This window comes from Symphalangus syndactylus, chromosome 1, assembly GCF_028878055.3.
Source record: "Symphalangus syndactylus isolate Jambi chromosome 1, NHGRI_mSymSyn1-v2.1_pri, whole genome shotgun sequence".
In the NCBI taxonomy this organism is placed as follows: Eukaryota; Metazoa; Chordata; class Mammalia; order Primates; family Hylobatidae; genus Symphalangus; species Symphalangus syndactylus.
Genome location: NC_072423.2, coordinates 79,311,043 through 79,337,037, shown reverse-complemented (window position 1 = coordinate 79,337,037; position 25,995 = coordinate 79,311,043). Strand labels below are relative to the sequence as shown.

General features: G+C 40.4%; 1 protein-coding gene across 22 annotated transcripts in view; it reads right to left on the bottom strand.

Moving 5' to 3' along the window:
* CEP192 (centrosomal protein 192) overlaps positions 1 to 25,995 on the bottom strand; it is a 132,310-nt gene that overhangs the window by 46,769 nt on the left and 59,546 nt on the right. For 20 of the 22 annotated variants that reach the window (XM_055239315.2, XM_063641262.1, XM_055239324.2 and 17 more), the window contains 13 exons: positions 21,679 to 21,850; positions 18,084 to 19,002; positions 17,056 to 17,204; positions 15,478 to 15,708; positions 6,814 to 6,939; positions 6,533 to 6,676; positions 6,348 to 6,411; positions 5,782 to 5,921; positions 5,592 to 5,684; positions 4,916 to 5,034; positions 3,552 to 3,725; positions 1,898 to 1,988; positions 1,558 to 1,734 (listed from right to left, as the gene is read on the bottom strand). In XM_055239315.2, the coding sequence (XP_055095290.2) occupies positions 1,558 to 1,734; positions 1,898 to 1,988; positions 3,552 to 3,725; positions 4,916 to 5,034; positions 5,592 to 5,684; positions 5,782 to 5,921; positions 6,348 to 6,411; positions 6,533 to 6,676; positions 6,814 to 6,939; positions 15,478 to 15,708; positions 17,056 to 17,204; positions 18,084 to 19,002; positions 21,679 to 21,850 (2,599 nt within the window). The remainder of the gene's footprint in view (positions 1 to 1,557; positions 1,735 to 1,897; positions 1,989 to 3,551; positions 3,726 to 4,915; positions 5,035 to 5,591; positions 5,685 to 5,781; positions 5,922 to 6,347; positions 6,412 to 6,532; positions 6,677 to 6,813; positions 6,940 to 15,477; positions 15,709 to 17,055; positions 17,205 to 18,083; positions 19,003 to 21,678; positions 21,851 to 25,995) is intronic. The other 2 variants (XM_055239356.2, XM_063641223.1) reach the window with 2 other exon arrangements.

Genomic DNA, 25,995 nt, shown 5'->3' with positions numbered 1-25,995 from the left:
ACTCTGAGTCTTCTTGTGAAATAATAGCCATATTTATCCATAACCCACAGGCAAACCCCATCCAGCCCACTTCTGTGAGAGGACCGGGCAGCCATCTATGTGGGTAGGAATCCCACCAGGATCCGATTTGTCTTCAAAGGATGTCAAATCCCTGCTTGGTTGATTATTAAATCAAATGGTTCTGCCCTAAATCACCAGAGACTTAGTAGAGATTCTTCCTTGAGAACAACCTCAAAATCATGGCTAGTAAACTTAAACAAATCAGAACATATTCAAGAAGTCTGAAAAATACAGCCCATTTAGTCCTCTCCACAAACCAGGCATTATCCTCACACAAAATCAGATCGTCAGAGAGCTTAAAGTCTCTGGCAGTGTCTCCTGGGTGCACATGGAAGGACGCCAGTTTTAAAAATGACCACTAACATCTTTAAACAGCTTTGCCCACCGCATCTCATGGGGCCAATCAAATGACTCCACAGGAAACAGAGGTCAAGCTCCAGCGTCAAAGCTGTATTTGTCATACATACCTAATTTTAAAAACTTTTAGATATTGTTAATCTTGTAATTTATCACATCCCCTCTTTAACACTAGGATATAGAAACAAAATTTGAGCCCCAGCCCCACTGCCAAACACCTGTGCAGTTATAAGGCATGCACAACCATGTAGCTGGAGTTTCTTCCGACTGCCTTGCCGTTGCTTCCTTTCCTCTATGATTTATCACTTTTATCTCTCATTGCTTTGAATGTGTCTATACAAATGGCTTCAAATCCTTTTTTACGTATTATGCTGGCAATTAAAAAGCATAAAAACTCTTGTCTTGGAGCTAGCAAATTCAGTCAATGGGTATTTGGTATGGTCTAAATGGTGATGTCCCCCCACAAATTCACATGTTGAAACCTAGTCCCCAATGTGACAGTACTAAGAGGTGGCGCCTTTGGGGAACTGATTAAGCCATGAGGGCTCCGGCCCCATGCATGGGCTTGGTGCCCTTATAAAAGAGACTGGAGGCAGCACTCTCGTCCTTCTCACCATGTGTGGGGACAAAAAGGCAGAGGGCAACCCTCACCAGATGCTGCATCTGCTGGTGCTCTGATCTTGGGCTTCCCAACCTCCAGAACTGTGAGCAATAAATTTCTGTTGTTTATTATAAATTACTCAGTGGTATTTAGTTATAGCTGACTGAATAGACTAAGACAGTATTTTTGCTGATAATTGACAAAATAAAATTTAATGGGAAAGTTAATATCTTAAACAGCTCTACATGGATTTACCCAAAGATGTGTTCCTAAAAAGCTGGGTACATTTTAAAATCTCCAAATTAAAATGAAACTTAAAAGCATTAGAAAGACTAATACTTACAGGAATACTACGCTGGCTGCTATTATAACTTGCCAATTCTACAAAGCATATAAATTACTCCCTAACTTGTTTGTAAGTCTAGATAATTACATATTTTCACTTATAAAAGGCAGAGTGTATAATTTACAACATTAAACCAATAGTTATAAAATGGCATAAACTCCAGGGGAAGGGAAAGGCAATAAAATTATCTTACTGTGAACTTAACGCCTGGTTGTGATCGATTTCCAAGTTGTTTGATTTCTAGTCTAGACAACATGCAAGATAATCGAGTAGGTGCAAATAATACAGAGATGAAAATGTCTTCCTTTGGGTGAATTCTGATCTCACAGTTACTGGTCAATCGCTGTTCTGAACCAAAAGTGTTCTGAAGCTACAATTTAAAAACAGTTAACTGCATAAAACAAAGCAGTAGCACAAATAAAACACACCATTAACACAAATTCTTAAAAGCTAAATAACACAAAAAGGTCTGCATATATAAGTGTTCCAGACCCAGAAAGAAGACATAACAAGAATCCACGTACTCTACGAACCTGAAAGCAGTCCTGATCTTGTCCTCTAATAAGCAGTCGTAAATGTTGAGTTGTAGATGCAGAATTATTTCTTAAAGCTAGTTTCTGAAGCCTAAAAACAATTACACATTTTAAATATGGTTTTTCTCCATGGATATTGCTCTCATTAGAAGAATAAAGCCAATTAAAACCAACTACAATGTCTAGAGATGGACTAACTATACGAGCCATTTCAGTAGCCTGGAATTGTCTCCCCACAGGCCTAGACTCTACGTTTCTGAAAATGTAGGTTCAAGACTCACCTTATAGAGGCTTTTTGGTTTAACCTCTCTCCAGTTATAGCTCTGCAGCTGACCTTATTATTTATACTATGTGTATAGGTATTATCTGTCATATAAAACATCAATCAACGAAAATCCAGGTGAAGAAATTCATCGAGTCATTAAGTCAATATCACACCTAGCTGGAATACCTAGCTCAACCAAGCGAGCTTTCAGGGAAACAAGGGGTCCTAGGCTAAGAGGCTCATTTGCACAAAGTAGTCTTTTAAATAGTATATTGAATTAACTCTACTTTTAAAGAAGCTACAATGCAAAAGAATGGACATAAAATAGCACCTGACTGATAAAAACACTTCAATTGTGGAAACTATGTGAATCCTGTCTTCACTGGAGAACAGAGAATACATGAGTAAATCTCTGTTTTACTCAAATTTGGGGAAGATCAGCAGCTAATAAATCAGCAGCTGAGGTCTACATCTCATCCACCTTGTGTTAAGAGAAACGCAGACAAATTTGGCTATTGACATCTCCGGCTATTGACATCTCCAGGAAAAGCCTTCCAAAGGTACAATGACTGGGGAAGAATTACCTGAAAGAAACATTATTTTGTAAAGTTTTCATTCTCATGTATTTATTTTATAATTTATAAAGCACTGTGGTTATCATTTTCAAGTATAGAGTTATCAGGTGGGATGGGAGAGGCTAGGTTTCCATAGGGTCATATCATCAGTTAAATGTACTCAAAAGTCAAGAACAAGCCAGTTATTGCTTGAGTGAAGTGTAACTGTTTCTGCCATAGGCTTCTGAGAGAGGTTTCTTCCAGAGATCCTTTTAAAGATAAACCTGTACAATACAGGGAGTCTCAAAAAAAAAAAAAAAAAACACCAAACAATTTTACAGTAAATACTACCTCCCATTTCCTAAGGTACCCCTCTCCCTTAGGTGCTCCATTCAGTGTGGTCAGGAAGTATGACACCCAAGTCTGGTGCATTAAAAACATTTCCATGAGTTTTGCTAAAACCATGTGGTTGTTGACTGAGAAATTTAGATCATTTAGAAGAATGGATGTACTGCATATTCTCTATGCAGCTCTCCATAAATCTCTCTCTCAGCTGGCTTTTGAAAAACACGGAGTGGCAGTGAATTTAAGGGGATATTCCCTCCTCAGCAGCAACTGTATTGTTGGTCATGTGTCGGGTGCTCTTTGCAGGACTGGAATATATGTTAAAGAAAAGCTGAATCAGGACACATGCCCATCTAGGAGGTTTTTCCAGTTCTGCACAATTGAGCCTGAAGAGTGTCTATTATGACAAAATTTTCCTGCAAACATTAATTTGTAGTCTGCTCCAAAATATGTATAAATAGTGGACTATTTGTCAGTCTTTGACACTTACTGTGTTCTACCAAGAGGGACTCCTCCCCAAGCCAGAAATTGTTTGTTGGACAAAATCGATGGAATATCTAAGCAAGGTCCAGGTGACAGAGGTTTACTTCCTGAAGAAATGACTTCACCTTTTAACACTACTTCATACTGAGGTCCAAATGGCTGCACAAATATTTTCAAGATCCTAAAAAAGAAAGAATTCTAAGTAGAAGGTCCTGTATTCGATTCCTTTCACAACTATTTCCCATGTTTCCATTGTCCAAAAGACTGAACTAGGTGCTGGGGATACGATGATATTCCCACCCTTACAGCTTGTGCTGCAGAGAAGAATACAGACAAGAAGAGAGATGATCACAATGCCATCTGCACGGGGGGGTGTGAGAAGCCATCGTGCTTTGGAAATGCTATTTATGAGACATTTGGGAAGAGTGGAGGAAAGTCTCCCAGAAGGCGCCAGCCCAGGGAGGTTGAGGGCAAGCATTCCAGGCGGAGGCATTCACACTGGTGCAGGCCTGACTCTCCTCTTCTGTAAGGTCACAAGAACAGACTGAGCACACGATAAAGTGTTCTATAACCCAGGCAGGGGGATAAGCCATGTGTGTCTCGGAGGAGAGTGCACTTTAAGCTAGGGTTACACAAGCAAGCTCAGTACTCATGACAGTGGGGCTCTGACTCTAAGTTGATATTCACTTATGATTTGGGTGCCAAGAAGTCATGGGCTTGGAGAAGAAATGGAGAAAGGTATCTTAATAGCTAACAAGGTCAACTAATAGTTTCAGGAGAAAAAGTGAGAAACATCAAATTGATCTTTTATTATTTACTTTTGTCAGAATATACTTGAAAATAATAATTTATTCATTTCTATTCAGCTGTTTTAAAAGAAGATTTTTAGTTAAAAAAAGAGAAGACAATCTGAAGCTAAATGAAAGGAGATTAAACAGAGTCACACCATCTATTAGGTAAGAAATATATGGACTTTGTCATTCAGGCTGTGGAATTTTGAAGCACATGTGAGTGGCTGTTTTGAGAGACGAGTAAAACTTTGTCATTAAAACTTTTTTTTTTTTTTTGAGACGGACTCTCACTCTGTCGCCCAGACTGGAGTGCAGAGGTGTGATCTCGGCTCACTGCAACCTCCACCTCCCCAGTTCAAGCGATTCTCCTGCCTCAGCCTCCCGAGTAGCTGAAACTACAGGTGCACACCACCAAGCCCTGCTAATTTTTGTATTTTTAGTAGAGACGGGATTTCGCCACGTTGCCCAAGCTGGTCTCGAACTCCTGACCTCAGGTAATCCACCCACCTCGGCCTCCCAAAGTGCTGGGATTACAGGCATGAGCCACTGTGCCCGGTCCATTATAACATTTTTATATTACCTTTCCTCGCAGGCTTCAGGATCCTTTGGAGTAAATGAGACAGCAACCTCATGTTCTTCTCCAGGTTTAAGGAATAGATTCTTTGGATCCACTGAAAAGTGACTTCCTTGTTCTGGGACCTAAATATTGTTACATAATCATAATTGAATGCCGACTTACAAAAACGCAGTTTTCGATCAGTGGCTCCTGCCTCATGTGCCTTTCTCATTTACCAGGACAGGTTGTTTGTCCCCTTCTCGTCTGTCATGGTCTCAACTTGTCCTATTCTCTTGGAAAGGATATTTCTTTCTCTTCTACAACAAACCTTATCTTCCACTTCACCCCCAATTTTGGATCACTAACCCCCTCTCACTCACCCTCAGGTCTCAGAAATGATGTCAACATGTGTGGATCACTCTTCACCAACTCCAACCAAAAGGTGACATGCATGTTTTTCAGGAACTAATCTAAGAACTTGGTTCTCATATTCAAGACACTGGACTTTAAACTTAAAAAGCACCACAGCATATATTTTATGCTATATTAACACCCAGTTTTTAAAAACTCTCAGCGATTCTTTCATCTGAGGTTCAGGGCACTCTGTTGGGCCAGGAAAAGCACAACAGCCTGCAGAAAGCAAGGAGCTCTCACAGTCTGAGGAAAGACTATCTTATGGCACTTTGATGGAAGTGCATACCTTGATATCCAAATAAACTTCAATGTTCCCAGCATTTTTCAAAGGTAAGTGCTGCTTTGTTGAGGAAGCCACTTTGGCCAAGAAATGCATCGTCTGGAGGATGGGGCAAGACAGACATTTCAACGAACTGTCACAAAGTGAAATCAGCATGAATGAAAGCAGTAATGGCAGAAAGGAGGACTAAGGCTACCTGCAAGTCCCTGGGAGCGTGAATCCTAGCTATTCCTGCTCTTGCTCGGAGACTCACACTTCTAAGAACGGGCGTAGGGTTTGGGCTGTCAACTTCTATATCAACTTTTGCCGAGAATTCTTCTGCTGAGTACAGAATCTCTAAAAAAAAGTTCATTCTTTTAGCTCGGAGACCAGAGTTATTTAATTCTAAATGCCATCATTAGTCCTACACAGTGCCCTTAGGGGCAATAAGAAAATTTAGGCAAGAAGATTTTTTAAAGAGTTAAAAGAATAGAAATGAGTGAAGAGAAACATAGAAAAAGAAAGAAAACATCCAACTGGTAAATGTGATAAGATCAATTAACAGAAAATATTCTAAAAGGTTTTCAGTGCTATCTGCAGGAGTTACCCACACTTACACAAGATTGACCCAAAACAGCATGCCATCTGCCTCAATTTCAAAAAACATAAAATACTTGACAAATTTCGAAGTATTGACATTTACTGACAAAGGAAATACATCTCAAATTTGTAGTTTATCTAGCTACAGATTAAAAGAATTCCCACACAATGTAAACATGATACCTGAAGAGCTGATCTGTTTCTTTGGACTATGGAAAAGAACCCAAATCATCAGAAATTCTGGATCCTATAAAATCAAAAGAAAAATTTGCCTTAATGTAAACTGGTATTAAGATTAAAATCTTAATGAAAGAAAAGCAGTTTAGAAGCTTAATTTCCTCTTTAATTCTAAGCCAGTTCTCTCCTACCTGTCCATCATAACTAGCAGGCATCATGTGGTTGACCACAGAAGGACCTGCTAGCCGAGTGACCACATCAGCGCAAGGAGCAACTTCCACAGGAGCTCGGATGGGTTCCTTGGAAAATGTGAAACAGCGCCAGGCTACAGCGTTCTGTTTAGAAATACAAGAATCAGTTCAGTAAAGCCAACAGTGTAATGCTAAGTTTGTTAACAAAATCCTTAAAAAAATGTACTTTCATAAGATCAGTGCATTCTGTAAACGGTTTCTTACTGTATGTTCATACTTACAGCATTAATAATCAGTCTAATTGGCACAGTGGCATGCGTTCGGTTTATCAATTTTAGTGGGAGGGCTTTCCAGCCTCCATAAGTCAAGTCACCAAAATCGAGAACATCTTTCTTTTCTGTTTCTACCTAATTACCAAAAAAAGGGAATGATTTATGAAAAGCAATACATTAATAGCACAACATGTATGTTCATATCACTGCCATTTCTAGCCACAAATTATGAGTCAGCAGTAAGTAAAACTTACCTACGTTTTCCCAGGCTATTTAACAATTGCTTATTTTCTACAAAAATAAATGTTAAATTCTTCTTTTGAGGTAGTCTACGTACCCAAATATACTACAGAATTCAGCTGCTGTTACTTTGAAAAGACTGTATCTTAAGATGAACTGATAATTTTATAAAACTATAGACCCCTTTTCAATGAGTTCTATTATTAGAATAATGACTTCTCAATTCCTTTTAAAAATATCATGAATATCTTGGCATTTTCAGATTTAATCTGCAAATGTTAAAATGGTATCAAAACAGACATATCAGAAGTTTAAAACAAGTGCCTATGATCATGACAGACTCACTTCCCTAAATGCAGGAAACCAACCAAACTCTGACCCCTCACACACCCACATGTGGAAATGTTTGACAGTACAGGAACCCCCACCGGATATCAAAACTCGTGGATGTCCCTGATAGGAAATGTCATGGCATTTGCATATAGCCTAGGCACATCCTCCTGTATACTTCAAACCATCTCTAGATTACTGATAGTATCTAATATAATGTAAATGCTATGTAAATAGCCATTATACTTTATTGTTAGAGAATAATGACAAGAAAAAAATGTCTGTACGTGTTCAGTACAGATGCAACTACCCCTTTTTTTATTCTGATATTTCTGATCCAAGGTTAGTAAAACACAAGAATGCAGAACCCACAGATACAGAAGACAGACTGTATTATACACACACACACACACGTGCACACATTTTGTTTTGCTCTAGCCAAACACAAAATAAGTGGAGATCAAAGGCAGACCAGTAAGTAGGAGCTGATTTCCATGGTGGCCCAGAAAGGTCTGGGTTCCAGACTTGCCCTCAAGGTGGTAGAGCTTTAATACGTTCCAGAGAACAGAAGATGTGACTTCAAGCTTGTTGTGAGCAGGGCGAGGCTAGAATGGAATTTGAAATCTGCACATAAAGCCCAGAAACTCAAAGGAATGAACTGAAAAAACTGTCCACATGTCTATGGAGTCAACAAGGAACCTGTCCAGAGATGGGTGGCATAGAAGATTATTTGCAAGAACGTGAAAGCCTACGCCTAGGCCACATGGGACATGGGAGCCCCAAGCTGAAAAAAATCACAAAGGCTTTTAACACCTCAAACATTTCTGCAAAAGTACTCTCAAGGGATGCTTCCAAAGACTAGGACACATCACTGGATTCCTAAAGCAAAAAGCAACCTCAATGAATGTGAACTCACATTAAAAATTTTTAAATATCGAAAAACTAGAAGCCACTAGAAGAAAATCAGGAAGACTGAGCAAAAGTAACTAGCAGAAGCATTAGTAACCCAAGAACTAGAAACATGAAATAAACTTTGAAGTAAATTCACTTTAAATGTAGATAACAGAGTCCGTAACAAAGGGAAAAGCAAGAGATTCATGAAGCAATGGTTAGCAAAAAGATGTATAAATAGCTTGATAAATCTGTTAACAATGTTAACGTTGGGACTGTAAAAACTGTTTAGAACTAAAACATTAGTCAAAGGTAATATGGAAGGAAAAGATGAGCATTTAAATGAGATGCTGTCTTCGTCTTGTTGAAGGAGTTTGCTTTAGTTAGACATCTCATTATTGAAGTTACATATTAATGTTGAAAGTAAACTGAGTGAGTTCAGATGGTAACATGGCATTTTGAATATTGACTTCTTTTCTTGCAGGCTTGATTTGCCTGTTGACCGAATTACTAGTGACTAGTTTACTAACTAGGCCATTCAAGGAAGTCAAGTTAACATAAAAGAAACATGTCACCTAAATGCACTTGATGGTGTTGAAATGTCCATCTTAAACTGTGTGATGAAATTAGTTCTAAAGAAGATACCAGGCCAACCCTGTAGTACCCCCAGTTTGTTGCAGAATCTCATGTTTTGGATGTTATATATAAAAAAAAAAGAGTCCTATTTGTCCCAGTTAATTTAACTTTTTTCTGCCTATCTTGTGGATTGGCTGGCTCTTTCAGAACTCTGTCCAAAGAGTGCATGGAATATAACTTGTAAAGCCTCCCACAACTGACAGTATGTATGTGTGTGTGTTTAAACCAAATCTCGAAAGCTTACAATAGAGCTGCATAGGAATAGTATTGATTAAAGAATCACAATTGTACACATGAGCATAACTTATGGATTCTAGTTTAGTTCTTTTGTAACTGCAGACTATATTTTTGCTGTTGTTATATTAGAATAATTTTTAAATGTCATCATGAAATAGAAATATGTATTTTAAGCACTCATGGAAAAAGTGAACAATTTTTAAATGTGTGTTATTTTCTCCATAAGAACTGTAAACATTAAACTAAACAAATTACCTATAATGGAACTGATTAATGACTTCTGAGCAAGCTGGTTTGGCAGGAGAGCATACACAAACTTTTATATACTACAGAATGCTGTTACACTTGGGAAATTATTTTGTCTAACCTGAATTTACATCCCATGGTGATAACATGGTATACGTATTGTTATTAAAGTAAGTGACCATGTTTAAAAAAAAAAAAACTATTAGAACTGATTAAAAAACTTTCAGTAAAATTACAGGATACAAAATTAACATATAAAAGTCAGTAGCATTTCTATATGCCAACACTGAACTATGTGAAAAAGAAATTTAAAAAGTAATCCCATTTACAATACTACACATAGAATTAAATACCTAGGAATTAACTTAATCAAAGAAGTAAAAGACCTCTATAATGAAAACTATAAAACACTGATGAAGGAAATTGAAGAGGACACAACAAAATAGAAAAACGTTCCATGTTTACAGACTGGAAGAATCAACATTGTTAAAACGTCCACACTACCTCACAGAAATAGAAAAACAAAATCCTAAAATTTACATGGAACCACAAAAAACCTAGAATAGACAAGCTATCTCAAGCAAAAAGAATAAAACTGGAAGAATCACATTACCTAACTTCAAATTATACAGAGCCACAGTAACCAAAACAGCATGGTATTGGCATAAAACCAGATACACAGACCAAAGGAACAGAATAGAGGACCCAAACACAAATCCACACACCTACAGTGAACTCTTTCTTTTTTTTTGAGATGGAGTCTCACTCTGTCACCTAGGCTGGAGTGCAGTGGCACAATCTCAGCTCACTGCAAGCTCCACTTCCCGGGTTCACACCATTCTCCTGCCTCAGCCCCCCAAGTAGCTGGGACTACAGGCGCCTGCCACCATGCCCAGCTAATTTTTTGTATTTTTAGTAGAGACGGGGTTCGACTGTGTTAGCCAGGATGGTCTCGATCTCCTGAACTCGTGATCCACCTGCCTCGGCCTCCCAAAGTGCTGGGATTACAGGCATGAGCCACCGCGCCCGGCCTACAGTGAACTCATTTTTGACAAAGGTGCCAAGAACATACACTGGGGAAAAGACTGTCTCTTCAATAAATGGTGCTGGGAAAACTGGATATCCATATGCAGAAGAGTGAAACTAGACTCCTGTCTCTTGCCATATATAAAAATCAAATCAAAATGGATTAAAAACTTAAACCTAAGAGCTCAAACTATGTAACTACTACAAGAAAACACTGGGGCCAGGCACAGTGGCTCACGCCTCTAATCCCAGCACTTTGGGAGGCCGAGGTGCGTGGATCACAAGGTCAGGAGATCGAGACCAGCCTGACCAATATGGTGAAACCCCGTCTCTACTAAAAATACAAAAATTAGCCAGGCGTGGTGGTGCACGCCTGTAAATCCCAGCTACTCGGGAGGCTGAGGCAGAAGAACAGCTTGAACCTGGGAGGCAGAGGTTGCAGTGAGCCGAGATCGCGCCACTGCAATCCAGCCTGGGTGACACAGCGAGACTCCATTTAAAAAAAAAAAAAAAAATTGGGGAAAATCTCCAGGACATTGGTCTGGGCAAAGACTTCTTGAGCAATACCCCACAAGCGAAGGCAACCAAAACAAACATGGACAAATGGGATCACATCAAGCTAAAAAGCTTCTACCCAGCAAAGGATGCAATCAACAAAGTGAAAAAACAACCCACAGAATGAGAGAAAATATTTGCAAACTACCCATCTGACAAGGGATTAATAACCAGAATATATAAGGGGCTCAAACAACTCTATAGAAAAAAATCCAATAATCCAATCAAAAACTGGGCAAAATATTTGAATAGACATTTCTCAAAGGAAGACATACAAATAGCAAATGGACATATGAAAAGGTGCTCGACATCACTGACCATCAGAGAAATGCAAATCAAAACTACAATGAAATATCATCTTACCCCAGTTAAAATGGCTTATATCCAAAAGATGGGCAATAAAAAATGCTGATGAGGATGTGGAGAAAAGGGAACCCTCATACACTGTTGGTGAGAATGTGAACTAGTACAACCACTATGGAGAACAGTTTGAAGGTTCCTCAAAAAAATAAAAATTGAGCTACCATGTGATCCAGGTATTCCACTGCTGGGTATACACCCAAAAGAAAGGAAATCAGTATATTAAAGAGATATGTTTATTGCAGCACTGTTTACATGTTTGTTGCAGCACTGTTCACAACAGCTAAGATTTGGAAGCAATCTAAGTGTTCATCAACAGATGAATGGATAAAGAAAACGTGGTACATATACACAATAGAGTATGATTCAGCCATAGGAAGAATGAGATCCAGTCATTTGCAACAATATGGATGGAACTGGAGATCATTATGTTAAGTGAAATAAGCCAGGCACAGAAAGACAAACATCACATGCTCTCACTTATTTGAGGGTTCTAAAAATCAAATCAATTGAACTTATAGACATAGAGAATGGAAAGATGGTTATGAAAGGCTCGGAAGGGTAGGGGTTGGGGGTGAGGTGGGGATGGTTAATGGGTACTAAACAAATAGAAAGAATGAATTAAGACTTACTATTTGACAGCACAATAGGATGACTATAGCCAATAATAATTGTGCATTTTAAAATAACTTAAAGTATGTAACTGGATTATTTGTAACTCTAAGGATAAATGCTTGAGGGGATAACCTATTCTCCATGATGTGCTTATTTCACACTGCATGTCTGTAACAAAACATCTCATGTATCCCATAAATATATACGCCTATTTAGGTATCCACAAAAAATTTTTTAAATAAAAGAAAAATTTTAAATTAAAAAAAATTCCATACCACTCCAGAATGATTAAAAAAAAAAAAATCTTAACAGTACCAGATGTTAGCAATAACAGGAACCTGCACACATTTCTTCTAGGAATGTAAGTTAGAGAGCAAATTGGCAATATCTGGCCAAAATAAAGGTGCATATACTTTAAACTATAACATTTGCATTATGTACCTGGGAGACCCTTTATCATGTTGAGAAAGTAATCTAACAGTTTCTATGCATGTGGCCTCTGTATAAAATTCCTGAATGCTCTCTAATAGGGAATGTTGTTCCCTAGTCAAATCCTACTGAACCATCAGGGCCTAATTCCTCTAGTTCCACTCCTCCAAGAAGGCAGCTTTTAACTGGCTTAACACTGAACTATCCCCTACACCAGTGGTTCCCAAACTTGTCTGTTTGTTGGACTCAAAACTCAGACACAGACATCAGTAGTTTTTTAAGTTCATCAGGTGATTCCAATGAGCACACCAGTAGGGAACCACTGCCTTCTACTACCAAACACCACTGATATATGTGAGCCACTCGGGACTCAGCAATGCCAAATATTGCATAAATGTGATTTATCATGTCTGCTACAGAAAGGTAAGCTGATTAAAGCCAGGCTCAACAGTCTGGTATAGTGAAATGTATTTAAATGCAGGAGGTTAATAACACCAGTTCTCAGTAGTTCCTACCAGGGGTGGCTTGACCATGTTTGGAGATGTTACTGGTTATCACAGTGGGGAAGGGGTATTACTGACATCCAGTGCTAAACATCCTACACTGCACAAGACAGCCCTCTCCACCCTCAAAAAATCTTCTAGCCCAAAATGGCAGTAGAGTTAATGCTAAAAAACCTTGACCTAAAGAAAAGCAAGCAGAGCAGAGCTGACTGAGAAGTATATAAAATGGCACTTAGCCAAAAAGGAAAAGATCACTAAAAGTTTATAATACGTGCAAGTATCAACATAAGAACACGGGAACACGAAAACATGGAAAAAAAAAACTTTATAAGAACATTTCCAATCGAATTCCTCCTCCATGCCCTAGAAAATAAAGTCGTTGAGCTAGGTTACTAAGCATTCCCCTGGAGAACGTGTACTGTGGGGAAAACACTGGTGATTCTCACCCGTCTCCCAGAGTGGCTGCCCTGTGTCTCATCCCCAACACCTACCTCTAAACTGCAAGTCACAGTTACAGCTTTGTGGAATGAAAAAACTAATTAACTTTATTTTTTTTGAGGCAGAGTCTTGCCCTGTTGTCCAGGCTGGAGTGCAATAGCGTGACTTCAGCTCACTGTAACGTCCGCCTCTCAGGTTCAAGCAATTCTCCTGCCTCAGCCACCTGAGTAGCTGGGATTACAGGCACCCGCCACCACACCTGGCTAATTTTTATATTTTTACTAGAGACAGGGTTTTGCCATGTTGGCCAGGCTGGTCTCTAACTCTTGATCTCAGGTGATCTGCCCGCCTCGGCCTCCCAAAGTGCTGGGATTACAAGCATGAGCCACCGCACCTGGCCTGAAACAACTAATTAACTTTAGGAGGATATCAGTAACATCTGTTAAGTGTGGTTAGCTAAATATGTTAAGTTCAATTCACATATTAGGAAATCAGTTCATTTTTTTTTTCCTTTTAAGACTGGGTCTCGCTCTGTTGCCCAGGCTGGAGTGCAGTGATGTGAACATAGCTCACTATAGCCTCAAACTCCTGAGCTCAAGTGATCCTCTCACCTTAGCTTCTTGAGTAGTTGGGATCACAAGCATGCACCACCAAACCCAGCTGATTTTTAAAATTTTGTGTAGAGACAGGGTCTCACTATGTTGTCCAGGCTGGTCTCAAACTCCTGGGTTCAAGCAATCCACCCACCTTGACCTCTCAAAGTGCTGGGATTACAGGTGTGTGCCAGTGCCCAGCTGAAATCAACTAATTTTTAATTAAAGTCACATGCTACATAATGATGTTTTGGCCAATGATGGACTGTATACAGGACAGTGATCCCATAAGATTATAATGGAGATGGAAAATTCCTAACACCTTGTGATATCATAGCCATCATAATATCACAGTGTAATTTTTTAATGAATTTGGTGTAGCCTAAATGTACAGTGTTTATAACGTCTACAAGAGTGTACAGTAATGTCCTAGGCCTTTACCACTAACTCACAGAGAGCAACTTCGAGTCCTCTGGTAAGTGCCCTATAAAGTGTACCATTTTTTAAATCTTTTATAATGTATTTTTTCTGTACCTTTTCTATGTTTAGCTATAGAAACACTTATCATGGTGTTACAACTGCCCTACAGTATTAAGTACAGTAACAAGCTGTATGGGAACAATGGTACATAGCCTAGGAACAATGGACTGTCCCATAAGGTCTAGATGTGCAGAAGGCTGTGCCATCTAGGTTTGTGTAAGTATACTCCGTGATATTCACACAATGACAAAATTGCCTAAGGACACATTTCTCAGGGCATATCCCTATTGTTAAGCGACTCAGGACTGTATCAAGACCTGTTGTGCTTTTCCTCTGTTCTGCACCCTCCCATCTCTCCCTCTCACATTCCTTAATTTTTTTCAATATGTTAGTTCTGATTTCACTATCAACTAAGAGGACATAGCTCTTGTAAAGCACTGGTTGTTAACTAAGGCTATGATTTGTAATCATATGGGAAGATTTGAAAATTACCGAGAGGCAGCCACACCCCCCCTCACTCTGATTTAGTCAGTCTAAGTGGGACTCAGGTATTGGGGTACATTTAAAAGCCCCCAGTGTTATTCCCATGTGCAGCCACGGTTGAGAGTCATCATCCTAAATGAGCATATAATCCAATGACCACTTATTATCCCAACTTGGCCAGACCTAATTTCTTTGGCTTCCAGAAAATAGGTGACTAGAGAAGGGAAACTTTTCTAGCTGGCAAATAATCTCCAGGTATAGAAATATAAAAAGAATATGAACCACTGGCACGTTGCTAAGTGCACATCTAATAATACAATGGAAATCAGTTGGAAAATAGTGTTTAACCTTATACTCTGCTTTAGTTGGAAAATAGTGTTTAACCTTATACTCTGCTTTATAGATATCTAAGCAAGTATACTTGTGTTTCTGTAAAACTAAAAATAATTTTAAATTTTGAAATAAAAAGATATTAAGAACCAAAGTTCAGCTTGAAACTAATTTTGTGGCACCTTCGTCCACAAATTTCTTTTTCCCAAATTTTACTTCTAAGGTTAAACAGTCTTCTTTAAAATGCCAGGTATGACAACGATTCATTTACAAACAGGTACCTCGATAACAGGACTCTCGGCAATGGCAGTGAGAGTGACGGTGCTGGCCAAAGCTTCCGCCTGTACAATGGTCTCAGCATCTGTCGAACATGGCCAAGAAGCAACACTGAATGTGCATCTGAAAACCCCAGGACTGGATGGTATAAAAAGCACTTTTATCTCTTCTGTGGCATGAGGTCTTATGATGGCTTTATTCTTGAAAACTAAACAACGATATGTTGAAAGATCCACCTTCAAAAAAGAGCCACAAAGTTCATTATTAATGGCTTCACACTGAAAATCAAGTAGAATCACCTAGTTTAAGATTCCTTTCCCCAATCACTCAAACTGCCAAATTAATACATTTATTATCTCTTCAAAAATGTCAAAACCTTGTCATTTATGGTCTCTAAAGTACAATGAGTCAAATGCTTCATGAGTTGAATGTTCTTGCTGCACCAAGGCTGTCTCCACAGTCCATCTCCAAGCAAGCACATTGACCTGTAAACTCACTTGTCTTAAAAAGGACACTGACAAGGGTCACTCTTTCACAGCCCCGTAAATCTCTCTAGGACACACAACACAGCGGTGGGCGGGGGCTGGGGGGAAGAAGAGTCAGGCTAACCGTTGAGGTCCCACAGCCCTGACTCTGCCTCGACTGCAGTGACAACTCCAGCCACCCTCCCTCCTCACTGTCAGTGGGGATCTTTTCTACTCCCCACTTCCATAGACAACACTGCTTCATTCACAGACTCCAGGATGCCCCTAAAAAGTCTTCACAGCCCACCTTCCACCCTCAACCCTCTCCTTCAATCACCTACTTTTCATCTAACCTGAGGACTGGAAGTAGAGGGAAAAGCCAAGAAGGCGTGGGGGGAGGCGATCTTATTTTACCAGGCAAACGATGGCCACTAAGAGGCACGAGGGAAGCATCCACCAATGCTGATTCACAAGTAACAGTCGTAAAACCGGGACATTTCAAAACAGCTGCTGACCATATAGCCCCCCCTCCCCACTCACCGATGTTCAAATGGTCACTGTAACCAGGAGAGAAGATTTAGAGTCTAGGATTATAGCAACTGTAATTGATCATGTAAGAGACATCGTCTTAAAAGTTCATATTAAAACTGCATTTCCAGGTATTTCAAAAGCTCATGTAAGAAAATCATCAGATAAATTAGTCAAAAAGACTTCCCTTGCCAAATGAAGGCATAAGCTCCAAGAGTAACTGCTTTCTTTTTTTTTCTTATAAGTCATGGTTACTTACATTCAATCACCTTTAACAAAGCTGACAAGTAGCAACACAAGAAACTCAGAACTTTTGATGATTTAAATACTAGCACTAAAAGCAAATGTATAGGATTTTACAAATAAATAACAATAAAATATAAATAATAAATGATGGAAAATGCGAAACTCTGTTTCACTTTACACTCTACAAGCACTACAACAAAAGGGGTCTGAGAGAAAGATACCATGGCAATGACTGTGTGCATTAATAAAGGCGTGAAGGGAGAACCTAGCACTAGAGATGGGGGAAATCAAGCCCTTAATCACAATGCAACTGTTAGGTTAAGTGAGAAAGACATAGAAAGCTACCTTTTCACCATTAACACTAACGCTGAGGACCCCGATGCTGACTTGCAGCCAGTGGTCAGTTGGATTGAGCACACTGAGGAGGGTCTGGGAAGCGATCCCGACACAGCAAGCATGAGGAAGCTTCAACTCCTCGGGCACTCGGACACTCCCTGGGTGAGAATAAGGCACAGTCAAAAATGCAAGTTACAGCAAACCCCTGATTATAAGCCAAATCTGATAAATGGCGATGAGTTTATAAGATGGCCTGTTTACACAGAGCTAGAGTCAAAGTGCTTCAGATGAAGGAGTCCTTGATGCTGCATGAGCCTCAGAGGCCTGCCAACAATTTTTTCCTGCTTCCATCCAGCCCAGGAAAAGAAAAATTAAAATTGGATCAAACTCACAATTACAGCTAATCAATTCTTTGAGGTTACTGCCTGTAAGTAATCTCCTTTTCTCTCATAAATTATAAGTGATTGCTTATCCTAAAAAAAAAAAAAAAAACTCCAGAGGCTCTAACTTTCCAGATGTGGACACGTATCAGATTTTAATACTACCACCAATCTTCCAACATCCTCATGCAGTTGCTCCGGAGGGCAGAGAAGACAGCACCCCAGTGGCCGTGTGCACAATGTCAGTAAAAGCACAGCTCCCAGAGAGAAGCTGCCCCACAAATGCACCCGAGAGTGCTGCCTCTCCACCACCGCAGCCACCCAGAGACTCACAAGGTGGAGGCACTCACTCATTCTGGGATTCAACTCTAAACTGGACATTTCCTAGGGGAAATAATCACAAAACTGGAATGGCAGAGCAAAAGAGAGATAAGGAAGACAGAGCCATAGGCAGCCTGTCACCTGCATAAGTGTAGCATTTTTCTAAGCCAACTTTAGGGACACTTGCTCAGAAATATACGGTGTTCTCAGTTTAGGAAGACGCACAAAACTTACACGGAATTAATGCTAACCAGTAACTCCTTGAAACAAACTAGCTTTGTGGTGTCATTTGAGAAAATAATAGCAAACAAAAATAACAGAGAAAAGTCATCTTACCCAATCCTGATGTCATTCCTGAATCCCACGGTTCAATTCCACAGTTTGTACCAACAGATGGCACAGGAAAAGGTTTTGTTGTGCTTAGCAGGTTCTGATTTAAGGTATTAGAATATGGGTTACAGAGGGAAGAGGTACCCATCCATCCAGAGCCGATATTTGATCCTAGACAAATTCCCACAGCCACAGAGTTCTGCACAGGCTCTCCTGCAACAGCCGGATAGGGAAGGCCTCCTGAGAAGCCACAGACTGTGGCACTGCCAGCATGGCACTGAGGCAAGGTGGTGCTTCCAGCTGAAGGGAGTGTTCCCAAATACCGCTGAGCAAAGGGAGCTGTGCTGAGAGAGGGTTTTGTCAAGAGTGCGTGCACAGCAGCAGGCATGTTCTGCATGTCAGCCACAGAGCTGTGAACTGTGCTGCTGGGAATAGGAGTACACTGGTTTTCGGAGGTGGTCTGATGAGAAACCTGGCCACTGAACTCACGGCCAGCAGTTGACTTATCTTTAGGAATTATTCTTTGATCTTCAACTATAGGCTCCCGGCAGGACACAGGGCGTGATGTGGCTGACCCCACCTGACAGCTCAGACCTGACTTGCCCAGGAGAGCCAGCCTGATCGGGTCCAATTCCTCAGGGTTTGATGTCAAACCTACCTCATTGGTTTCCAACAGATTTCCACTTTTGGAGGAAGGATCTTTACTCCATCTAAAGTCAGGTTTTACATATTCAGGCTTACTACTCAGAGAAGTAGTTTCAGTTGCTTTTCTTGTATCAGAGTTATTCTGGATAACAGATGATAATGTTCCTTTTCCTCTATTCTGAAATGGAACTTTTTCTCTCAATTTTTCCATAGCCCGTTCCTTCAATGCGGCTGGACTGCCTTGAATAATTGTGGTACTCAACTCGCCGGTGATATCACTCTGAGTGCAATAAAATTTGTTTTTAATAATCCACAGATAAACTTAATATAACAAATTGAAACATGCTGGTAAAAGCTCAAGTAACAAAGAGATGTGCATGAGGTGTCTCTTTGAAAAAAAACTGGTTTACACAAAAATAGTAGTCTTGCAGTTGTGAAATGCAGACTTACATTAGAAAATTTGTTTGTTGTTTTGTAAAAAGAATTATACTATGAGGAAAATAAATAGGAGGTATACACTAAGAATATCTGAAAATTTTGCACAGATAAAGGACCAAGTCTAGTAACTTTTTGAAGATTTAAGGGATTTCTGTAAACTTTACAATAAAAATCTAAATAAATTAGTAATGAAGGAGTGGGGGCGGAGCAAGCTTGAAATGATAACGACTTTGAGCTCAGGCGGCGGCTCAGCAGGTTGGCAGGGCCCCACCCCACTATCTGTCCATGCTACTGCCTGGGCTTGAAGATTCAAAGATGTTAACTTTTTTTTGAGACAGAGTCTCGCTCTTGTTGCCCAGGCTGGAGTGCAACGGCGCAGTCTCAGCTCACTGCAACCTTCACCTCCCGGGTTCAAGCCATTTTCCCGCCTCAGCCTCCCGAGTAGCTGGGATTAGAGGCGCCCGCTACCATGCCCAGCTAATTTTTTGTATTTTTAGTAGAGACAGGGTTTCACCATGTTGGCCAGGCTGGTCTTAAACTCCTGACCTCAGGTGATCCACCTGTCTCAGCCTCCCAAAGTGCTGGGATTACAGGTATGAGCCACCACGCCCGGCCAAAGATGTTAACGTTTATGTATTCTAAGCCCTCTCCCATTTCTAAACTTGTGTGGCTCTATGAAGCATGAAGTTAACAGTACTGGTAAATGTCCACACTCATTTATTTGTACATAATGCATAATCCGCGGAGTGACATCTGCAGCTCTGCAGGATGGACCAGCTGAAATTTACAGACTAGATAGACATAACCTTCACTGACTGCTTTGGTACTTGGTTTATACATTTCTCCTGGCCAAAGCTCCAGAAATAAAGACACTAAGAAACAAAGACTATATTATTTGCCAATTAATAATAACAAATAATATGTATCCAGTGGTGACTTACTAGGTGACAAGCACTGCCCTCACATACTATTCCTCCTTACAGATGAAGAAACAGGTTGAGGTAGGTTTAGTAATCTGTCTGAGGAGGCAGCAGAAGATAAGTTATCTGACATCATAACCCAGCTCTCAACCACTACGCTAAGAACATGCAGACTCAGTATCTAACACAACATGAAAAATACAGCTTTCAAAGAAAGGGGTGTAATGCTCTAACACTATGCTGTGTATTCAGTAACTCTTCAGTAGCATGGTGGAGGAAGACTATGCAGCATACCCACAGCAGTCATAGTTAGCTCATCAAAAAACTGAACACTGTCACATCCACAACGTCCACACACAAAAACAGGTAACACTAGCTTCTCCCACATAAATCTCTCTGATCTTCTATTCTATTCCCACTGCTACTGTCTTGGCCCAAGCGTGCACTGTCTCTTGCCTGAACCACTACAGTGGCCTCATGTCAAATCTCCGATTTTAATTTTGCTCCTACTTGTCCCTTCTTCCTCATTGCCGTTGGAGTGAGCTTTTAAAACATCAAACCAGCCTGGGCTTGGTGGCTCATGCCCGTAATCCCACCACTTTGGGAGGCCAAGGCAGGAAGATCGCTTGGGGCCAGGAGTTCAAGACCAGCTTTGGCAACACAGCAAGATCCCATCTCTAAAAAAAATCTGTTTTAATTAGCCAGATGTGGTGGTAGGCACCTGTAGTCCCAGCTACTTGAGAGGCCGAGGCAGAAGTAACACCTGAGCCCAGGAGTACAAGACCAGCCTGAGCAACATGGCAAGAAGCTGTCTCCACAAAAAAATGAAAAATTAGCCAGGTGTGGTAGTGCACACCTGTAGTCCCAGCTACTTGGGAGGCTGAGGCAGGAGGATCCCTTGAGACTAGGGGTCCCAGGCTGCAGTGAGCTGTGATCGTGCCACCATACTCCAGCCTGGGTGACAGAGCACAATCGTCTCTAAAAAATACAAAAACAAAACAAAATCAAAACAGATCATGACAGTGACCTGCTAAAAAGCCTTCAAACTCCCATATTTTAAACCCAGCACCCTTCCCGGTTTGGTCCCCCCTCTTCTAGCCTCATCCACTTCTCCCCATTGACGTGATTCACTGTGGCCGTTCTAAACTTCCTGGAGTGCCCAGATGCAGTTTGTATCTTACAACTCTCTACCTCCCCATCTGTTAACTCTGCTTCCCCGCTGCCTAACTCCTAGCAGTCCTGCAAAGTGTGGCTTCAGTGTATTTATCCCTGCAGAAACCTTTGCTGAAGCAAAGGCAGTCAGACTTCCAACCACCGCCTTCTGAGTCCCCATAGTATGTGCGCAGCATGATGCACTTCATTACACAGTGTGCCTCACCAGACAGAGCTTTTCAAGGGCAGATCCTAAAATATTTGTACCTCTGTGCCTACCAGCATGAGTAGGTATTTAATATGCACACACAAATACAAAAATCATTTTAAAGATAAAAGAGCAACACTGAAGTTATATAGGCTTGAACTGTAGTCTGAATCAAACATCTGTTAACACTTTTAAGAGCTGAAAGCCTTAGTAATAAATAATCCAAGTGGCTGCCCACCTTGTGGTCCTCCAGGGCATCATCTGTGGCTGTGGTAGGATAGGAGCCCTCTGGTTCAGACACATACGTTAGCCTGCTCACCCCAGCAGGTGAGCACACCAAGGGAGACAACTCCTGCTCAAAGGGAGGCTGCTGCTGCTGAGCTGCTGAACCAAAGGACTCTAACGCACACCTGAAAGAGAAGAGTAGCTCACACCTGGAGTTCTCCAGTCCTTCAACTATCTACGTTAGCAAAAAACCATTCCTATGTGCCTACAATCTTGCAAATGACTCAACCACGAATTCAATGTTTACACTTAATTATCTAAAATTGTAAAGAATATTCCCATTGAATGAAGCATCTGTTAAGCTAGTGTAAAATGTATTGTGGCATTTTCATTAATAAATACCATATAAAGACACACAGCAATTCATTATTAGCAATTAGCTATTCATTCTATAAAAATCTGCTAAGTATCTGATATAGAGAAATGAACAGAAGAATTCCAACCCTCAACGAGCAAAGAGGAAAAAGAAATCATGCAGATAAGTGCAAAGAAATGGGAACAGTCACACACCACTGTGGGACTATCAAGTGGTACAACTTTTGGTTGAGCAATTAAGCAGTACATATCAAAGGCCTTTTGACTCAGATATTCTACATTTAGGAATTTCTTCTGAGAAAAAAAATTAATGATAAATATAAAGACTTCACAAAAAGGAAATGTCCACATCACTGTGGACAATAAGTGGGAAAGCTTAAATCAGACAGGAGGAACTGAGCTACAGAAATTAGAGCACAAACATGCAATACAACACTATGCAGCCACTCAAAAGCATGCTGTTCTAGCCTTGGTTCAGAAAGATGTCCCTGCTACACAACGTAAAATGAAAAGATCAGAAAGTGACAAATAGTGAGTCTCACAACTATCTGCACACACACCAGGGTTACTTCCTCTTTATTTTGTTCATTAGCACCTTTCACAGGCCGCCAGCCGAGATGCAAGGAGCGGGAAACGGACTGCACATCTTGAGGAGAAGCAGCAAAGTCACAGTGCAAAAGAGCACAGGGGATAGGAAATAAGTGTCAAGCCACATTTGGAAACAGTCTCCACACCTACGCTCTGCTGGTTAGCTTGAATTCAGCCCTTCACTTGACTGGATTCCATCATCTTTCTTTTTTGTACAAAGTTCAGAATACTCAGCTAGGCAATGGATGTACACAGAAAATTCAAATTTGAATCCTGAACTTTTAAAAAGTCCCAAATTGGCTGCGTGTGTTGGCTCACACCTGTAATCCCAGCACTTTGGGAGGCCGAGGCGGGTGGATCACGAGGTCAGGAGATCAAGACCAACCCATTTAACATGGTGAAACCCCGTCTCTACTAAAAATACAAAAAATTAGCCGGGCATGGTGGTGGGTGCCTGTAGTCCCAGCTACTCAGGAGGATGAGGCAGGAGAATGGTGTGAACCTGGGAGGCAGTGCTTGTAGTGAGCCAAGATTGCGTCACTGCACTCCAGACTGGGCGACAGAGAGAGACTCTGTCTCAAAAAAATAAAAAATAAAAAGTCCCAAATCAAGACGGTATTGTCAAAATACCAGTTAGTAAGTTTCTAACCAATGGCAACAAAGTATTACTAACCAAATTGCTTCAGGCCTTCTTTAGCTCCCGCATGACATGCACCAACATGGGTTTCCGTATCCACACGCACTCCCACACACACGCATGCACACACACACACATGCACACAGCATGATATAGCATGGAAAATGTTCTGAGTCACTGGATGATGTGTTGTATTAGTTTGACTCCTTTGGTTAACAAGAACAAATGCTTTTAGGTGAAATTACCTCAAATAATGAAAAGTGAACTGCAAGACACATGCAAAATAAAAGGGGAGACATACTGAAAGGGTATACTGTATAACAGAGCAAAGTAACAATGAAGAATCAAACAGAGATATACTCTAATAAAATTATTAGACTTGAAAAATAAAGAATTTTGGCAAAAACATCATGTCAATTCAAAGGCAAAAAGAATCAGGCTAGTCTCAGATATCCCTCTAGTCTTCCATAGGGACAGTACAATTGCTACAAAGAGAATAAAATACCTAGGAATCCAACTTACAAGGGATGTGAAGGACCTCTTCAAGGAGAACTACAAACCACTGCTCAATGAAATAAAAGAGGATACAAACAAATGGAAGAACATTCCATGCTCATGGGTTGGAAGAATCAATATCGTGAAAATGGCCATACTGCCCAAAGTAATTTATAGATTCAATGCCATCCCCTCAAGCTACCAATGACTTTCTTCACAGAATTGGAAAAAACTACTTTAAAGTTCATATGGAACCAAAAAAGAGCCCGCATTGCCAAGTCAATCCTAAGCAAAAACAACAAAGCTGGAGGCATCACGCTACCTGACTTTAAACTATACTACAAGGCTACAGTAACCAAAACAGCATGGTACTGGTACCACAACAGAGACATAGATCAATGGAACAGAACAGAGCCCTCAGAAATGATGCCGCATATCTACAACTATCTGATCTTTGACAAACCTGACAAAAACAAGAAATGGGGAAAGGATTCCCTATTTAATAAATGGTGCTGGGAAAACTGGCTAGCCATATGTAGAAAGCTGAAACTGGATCCCTTCCTTACACCTTATACAAAAATTAATTGAAGATGGATTAAAGACTTAAATGTTAGACCTAAAACCATTAAAATCCTACAAGAAAACCTAGGTAATACCATTCAGGACATAGGCGTGGGCAAGGACTTCATGTCTAAAACACCAAAAGCAATGGCAACAAAAGCCAAAACTGACAAATAGGATCTAATTAAACTAAAGAGCTTCTGCACAGCAAAAGAAACTACCATCAGAGTGAACAGGCAACCTACAGAATGGGAGAAATTTTTTGCAACTTACTCATCTGACAAAGGGCTAATATCCAGAATCTACAACGAACTCAAACAAATTTACAAGAAAAAAACAAACAACCCCATCAAAACGTGGGCGAAGGACATGAACAGACACTTCTCAAAAGAAGACATTTATGCAGCCAAAAAACACATGAAAAAATGCTCATCATCACTGGCCATCAGAGAAATGCAAATCAAAACCACAGTGAGATACCATCTCACACCAGTTAGAATGGCCATCATTAGAAAGTCAGGAAACAACAGGTGCTGGAGAGGATGTGGAGAAATAGGAACAGTTTTACACTGTTGGTGGGACTGTAAACTAGTTCAACCATTGTGGAAGTCAGTGTGGTGATTCCTCAGGGATCTAGAACTAGAAATACCATTTGACCCAGCCATCCCATTACTGGGTATATACCAAAGGACTATAAATCATGCTGCTATAAAGACACATGCACACGTATGTTTATTGTGGCACTATTCACAATAGCAAAGTCTTGGAACCAACCCAAATGTCCAACAACGATAGACTGGATTAAGAAAATGTGGCACATATACACCATGGAATACTATGCAGCCATAAAAAATGATGAGTTCATGTCCTTTGTAGGGACATGGATGAAACTGGAAAACATCATTCTCAGTAAACTATCGCAAGGACAAAAAACCAAACACCGCATGTTCTCACTCACAGGTGGGAATTGAACAATGAGAACTCATGGACACAGGAAGGGGAACATCACACTCCAGGGACTGTTGTGGGGTGGGGGGTGGGGGGAGGGACAGCATTAGGAGATATACCTAATGCTAAATGACGAGTTAATGGGTGCAGCAAAACAACATGGCACATGGATACATATGTAACAAACCTGCACATTGTGCACATGTACCCTAAAACCTAAAGTATAATAATAAAAAATAAAAATAAAATAAAATAAAATACATTATGAAAAACCAAAAAAAAAAAAAAAGAAACATAAGGGAAGAACGTGTAAGCCAAAGATTGTAAACATACTACACCATGTCACAGCCAGATGATCTTCAAATTTGCTTTGGGTTGGACGACTAGTAATACATCTGTTAAAATATGCAGGCCAAGCACAGTGGCTCATGCCTGTAATCCCAGCACTTTGGGAGGCCGAGGCAGGTGGATTACCTGAGGTCAGGAGTTCAAGACCAGCCTGGCCAACATGGTGAAACCCCATCTCTACTAAAAATAAAAAAATTAGCCAGGCATGGTGGCACGTGCCTGTGGTTCCAGCTACTTGGGAGACCGAGGCAGGAGAATCGCTGGAACCCGGGAGGCAGAGGTTGTAGTGAGCCAAGATCGCACCACTGCACTCCAGCCTGGCCCACAGAGCGAGACTCCGTCTAAAAAAAAAAAGAAAAAAAAGCAACTAACTATTAA